This window comes from Channa argus, chromosome 2 (assembly GCF_033026475.1).
Source record: "Channa argus isolate prfri chromosome 2, Channa argus male v1.0, whole genome shotgun sequence".
NCBI classification, from domain to species: Eukaryota; Metazoa; Chordata; class Actinopteri; order Anabantiformes; family Channidae; genus Channa; species Channa argus.
In genome coordinates this window covers 363,392-369,391 of record NC_090198.1, presented here as the reverse complement: position 1 = coordinate 369,391, position 6,000 = coordinate 363,392, and the positions used below count along the sequence as shown (strand labels likewise).

The following is a 6,000-nucleotide window of genomic DNA, read 5'->3' as shown; positions in this document are numbered from 1 at the left end:
CTTCCTGCGACAGAAATCCGACTTTATTTAGGGGTTCTAGTAAAAATTTCTGATCTGACCTTTTTTACTTTCTGGTTTAAATTGAGTGCAGTAATGCATTTTATTATAAATAATCAAATGTTATTGTCACTTTTGTTTAAATTGTAGCAAATTATTTTCCTGGAACAAAGTTCTACAAGTTCAAAATGTCAGAAAAGACTTGAAGTCACTGTGCTTGATGATGCACAGTGCATGAAATGAAATGGAGTCAACTATTATAGTAATACACTGTGTGAATATGAAACATTCTGCAGGTATTTTGGTTAGTGCAGCCAGGGCCACAGAAAGACATAGACCTGTATAATGACCAAATGAGTGTAACATGGCAGTCAAAATGCAAGTCTTCATCGCAAAATATTGTATTCCAAAAATACTTTATTCCTTAAACACCACAATTCCTTCTCCAAGTTACACATCTACTTTCAAAATGTCAGATTTTGTCTCCCCTACATGGCCCCTAACATATGTAAGTAGGAAAGAGAATTCTGTATGTGGGCATGGGATGTTTCTATCACTACAAGAATTGGAAATATAAACCTTCAATTTGATAATGCTTAATGCCAAGTCATACAATAATAATCTGTAAAGTAATGAAGAATAAAGAATAATGCCCATATCTAAACTGCAACATCTCTATGTATTTTCTTTATCACGTAACATCAAATAGGGTTTTTTATTGGTCAGTATTAAATAGCACTTACCATATTTATGCATCAAACATATAATTAATTTTAAAAACTAAAAGAAAAAATCTCATAAAAAATTTGTGATACATTAATGATAAGCTGCACATATTTTTTTCTCAGTCTATCTGATATATATACCGGACCACTAATTAATCAACAATCCCTAAAATCTGCATTGTGGATTTGCAGTTGGGTGTTTGTAACTACAGTACCAATGGTGCAGGGAAAGAAAGATCTTTGAAAACCCCGTGACTCTGCTTTTGGACATGACATCTGTCCCTCTGCCAATTATTAATAATGTCTGTTATGGAAGAGCCCAGTGCATATATATATACATATATATACATATATATACACACACACACACACACACAGTGTTTGTCTGCAGTCCTGGATGGACGTCAGCTGTGTCTCAGCCTGACAGGAGAAGCACTGCTGGAGGCATCTTTTCCGTTCTGTTCTGGATCTGTGTGGTCTCTTGTCTATTTGTTCTTGCTGAGTGTTCTCTGCTTCTCTGCATGCTCTACTATCTTCTCCTCCACATAGAGACCTTTGCGGCAGCGAACGGCGTTCATGTATTTAAGAGCCTGGTTGGCGGAGTCGGCTTTCTCACCGAAATGCAGATATTCTTCCTCTGTAGTAGGAACCCAGTATGGATCACTATTAATCACCTGGGACACGGAGAGGAGCAGAGGGATGGAAATGTGATGGTGAGTATTAGTACAAGACAATTCCTTTTTAGTGATATATTTTGATATTTGCTAGACGGGAAGTGCAGACCTACTATCTTTAACTGTTTACACTTTGTCAAAAATATTTGTATTATAATTACACTACTCACAAAAGTTAGGGATATTTTACTTTCGAGTGAAATTTCAGAATGCACCTAAAGTGCACTATAACCTTTACAGGTGAACATAGTTTGACCGTCTCTAACCTTTTGAATGCACATGTCCAACTGTATAACGTTTCACTACTTATTGCATAACATGCTGTACTCTTACAAGATGATTAACCACAAAAATCACAATGTGAATCGAGCACTAAATGTTCTGTTTCATTGACAATTTGTATTTAAACAGTCCTCTTCATCAGGCTGTTCACATTTTGACATAATGAGACCAAAGTAACACCTAACATATGACAAGTTATTGAGACATTGACATTTCTTTGTTGTGGTATACCCACCGCTGTTGTTAGCGCTTGTTTCAATACATAGTTCAAGATGAAGAAAATTACCACTGCATGCTTCTACTTAAATGCCCTACTTTCATGATATAACATCACTGTAGCATGAACTTTTTACAGAGACAGGATTATTTGAAAGCACATATGGAAGAATTTTGGCATAGCCAGGATGCTACTGAATGCTGGTCGCCCAAACTGAGCCATGGGGGGAGAAGAGCCTTTGTAAGAGATGTGACCAAGAAAGCAATGGCCACTCTGACTGAGCTTCAGAGGTCCTGTGTAAATGTGGGAGACAACCTTTAGTGCAGCGCTTCACTGATCTGGGCTATATGGCAGAGTGGCTAGACGGAAGATGCTGCTCCCTCTGTTTTCAACCCATGAAAGCCACTTGGAGTTTGCAAAAACGCACCTGAAGGACTGGAACGAAAGATGGCAGAAAATACTCCAGTGTAGGTCTGCAAAGCTTGTTGTGTGATACACAAAAATGCTTGAGGCTGTAATTGCTGCCAAAGTTGCCTCAACAAGGTATTGAGTAATGGGTCCAAAGTACACATCATATTTCAGTTTACCCCCTTTCTAAATTTTCAGACATTTCTAATATGTAATTTTTACTTTGTCACTATCGGGTACTGAGTATAGATCAACTGTAGAAATGGCCATATGGATGGACGGACAAACACACACAGTTTATCTGTGCCATTCACTGTTTGCATGAGTCAAATCGAGACAAAGAGCTGATTCGTTACACATGCACACACATACACACATTGTAAACAATTACAGTGATAGCACGACGGTAGAGTCCTGCACCTGGCTTTGGTTACATGAGAACAGATGGTAGAGAGTAAGCAACGACAATGGGTGGACTAAAGGAGACAACACACATTGCACGTGAGCAGCATATGCTGGAGAACAATGGGATCTAGTGGATGGTAAGAAGGGAGGGGGCATCCAGCAACAGTCAATTACTTCACTGAGCAGCTGATTGAATTCATGTTGGTGCATGAACCATCTGAAGATCTGCAACAAACATAAAGTGTGAAAAAAGGCAGTGTAGGTTCTTTATAGTCTTGACTTTATTCTGTAAAGTGCTTTGAGATTACTTTGTTGTGGATTGGTGCTATATAAATAAAGTTGAATTGAAACATTTTATTAAAAAAATTTAAAATTTCATGAGACACAAGTGAAATAAAGGACAAAAAGGTAAAGTAAATTTTGTAACTAGACAGTTTTGTGCATAGGAAGTCATGGAACAACTTTCTTAATATTGATAGTGAGGCTTCTGAGCATACAGAGTTTGGTTCAATCCCCGGCTCCTCCGGTCACATGTCAAAGTGTCCTTGAGCAAGACACTGACTTAGTTGCTCCTGGTGAGTGTTGGCCAGCTGCATAGAAACACCCATCGATGTGTGAGTGTGTGTGTGAATGGGTGAATAAGAAGCAGTGTAAAGTGCTTTGAGTGTCAATAGGTAAAAAAGCACTATATAAGTGTAGACCATTTACCATGAAGGTCTGGCTGGGAAGACTAGCACTTTGTCTTGGAGAGGTTGAGGTTACAATGTTCCTCTCTCATCCAAGCAGACATGTCAAAGAGACAGTACTGTAAAATGAGACAGTGGATCATCTGGTAGAAAGGACAAAGAGCTTTGTGTCATCAGCATATCAACGATAGAAAAAGCAGAGTGTCAGTGAATTACAGAACCCAGTGATGTAGTATAGGTGGAAAAAAGAAGATGGTCAAGAACTACGCCCCACACCGGTGGAAGGGCCTTAAGGGTTAGAAATGCCCCTGCCAGGAAGTTTTGTCCAGATACATAAGACCTGAGCCAGTGCAGAGCTGTACCAGACATGTCAAAGTAAGAGTGTGGACAGGAGGATCTGGTGGTTTATAGTGTCACCATTAATAGAGGTGTTTCTGTAGAATGACCACTTCTGAATCCAAACTGGTTGACGAAAAGGAGTTTGTATAGAAAAATAAATTCTGAGACTTTATTAAAGACTGCTGGTTATATGGTCTTGGCCAAAAATGCAATAAGAGAGATAGGTCTGTAATTTTCCACAACAAAGGGGTTGAAAGTAGGCTTCCTCAGCAGTGGGGTAATTTGGACCTGTTTTCATGTGATAGAGAAGGTTTCTGTTGTAAGGGATGTATTTGTGCAGTGGCAGTTGCTTGAAGGAGAGTGTAAGGAATAGGATCTAAAGAACGGTTGGTAGGACAGTTTGAGAAGAGGATTGTGTGTATTTGTTTCCTATTAACGTAAGATGGATATGCTGTTAATTTATGTGAAGTTACGAATATGTTGATGCTGAACATATAAACAAAACATTCCGGACAATGTATTTATTTTCTGCTATAGTATCTGATCTTCCAAAACAACATCCAGTTTTTCCGACTAAAGTTATAATGTGTAACGTCAGCTAGTGCTAATGTGGGAGTTCAGTCCTCTCTGCGCTGCCCAGTCCTCCCTCTCCCTGCTCTGAAACAGTTTTGCTTTGCTTTTTACACTCTGCAGAGCCCTTCAGGTAACCGTAGTTGTCCAATGACAATAAACTTACTAATAAAGCATAAATTGCGGCTCTTTTTTCATAGGACAGTGGAGTGAGCCTCCCTCAAATGTTTTTAGAAGTGAATATGCCCATCATCATTATTAAGGTTTGCAATAATAAATGTAAGGTTTTATTCCTTCAAAAAACATTAGATCTCCATTAGAGCATAATCCAGTCAGTGATTTCCTATAAAAAGGGTTGCTGTTGTTTTCATTTGTTATCTCAGAACACACATTTTTAGGTTTAAGGATAATATATATTTTTTACGCATGGATATGAGGGAACTATATCAATGTGCATTTTAGCACAAAGGTTAGCTATGGAGTTCCACAAGGCTCTGTATTAGGACCAATACTTTTTAATTGATATGTGTCCTTTAGGCAACATTATTAGAAAACACACCATAAATGTCCATTGCTATGCTGATGATACCCAGCTATATCTATCTATGTAACCACATGAAAAAAAAATCCGTTAATAAAGCTTCAAGCCTACAAGACATAAAGGCCTGGATGTCCCACAATGTTTTACTTCTAAACTCAGACAAAACGGAAGTCATAGTATTTGGGCCCAACAATCTCAGAGATATGATGTCCAACCATATTGTTACACTAGATGGCGTAAGTCTGGCCTCCAGTACTACTGCAAGGAACCTTGGAGTTATTTTTGACCAGGATTTGTGTTTTACCTCACATATAAAACAAATCTCTAGAACAGCCTTCTTCCACCTACGGAACATTGCCAAAATTAGGAGCATCCTGTCTCATAGTGATGCCGAAAAACTAGTCCATGCATTTGTTACCTCTAGGTTGGACTACTGTAATTCCCTACTTTCAGGATGCCCCAGTACCTAAAGAGCCTGCAATAAATCTAAAATGCTGCAGCAAGAGTGCTGACTGGAATTAGAAAGAGAGATCATATTTCAAATTTACTAGCTTCTATCCATTGGCTTCCCATTAAATGTAGAATAGAATTTAAAACCCTGCTTCTTACATATAAAGCTCAGAATGCAGGCCTACTTGTGGTTCCCAGAATTTCTAAAGGTAGAATGGGAGGCAGAGCCTTTAGCTATCAAGCTTCTCTCCTGTGGAACCAGCTCCCAGTTCAGATTCAGACACTGTCTACTTTTAAGTCTAGACTCAAAACCTTCCTTGTTGATAAAGCTTATACTTAGTTATAGTTATGCTGCTATAGGCTTAGACTGCTGGGGGATCCTCCTCCTCTTGTCCCGCTCTCCTCCCACCCCACAATTGTCACTACTGTATGACCTTAACTCTGTGTGTTTTCTCCTGTAGATGTCTTTCTCCTTCTCTGTCTCCCTCTCTCTGTTCCTTTCTACAGGTGTCCCCGGCTTTGAAGCTGTGTGTTTTTCAGTGTGCAGCTACTGGTCCTTCCAACCTGCCCCTGCCCCTGCTCTAGGGGGAATTGTTGGGCTCTCTCTATACATCTTTATAGTCTTGACTTTATTCTGTAAAGTGTGTTGAGATGACTTTGTTGTGTATTGGCGCTATATAAATAAAGTCGAATTGAATTGAATTGA

The 6,000-nt window shown here is 39.0% G+C and overlaps 1 protein-coding gene across 3 annotated transcripts in view; it reads right to left on the bottom strand.

The window, feature by feature from the left end:
- Positions 1-399: 399 nt before the first annotated feature.
- efl1 (elongation factor like GTPase 1) overlaps positions 400-6,000 on the bottom strand; it is a 108,650-nt gene continuing 103,049 nt past the window's right edge. For all 3 annotated transcript variants that reach the window (XM_067493516.1, XM_067493508.1, XM_067493524.1), the window contains exon 23: positions 400-1,396. In XM_067493516.1, the coding sequence (XP_067349617.1) occupies positions 1,208-1,396 (189 nt within the window). In that variant the 3' untranslated portion in view covers positions 400-1,207. The remainder of the gene's footprint in view (positions 1,397-6,000) is intronic.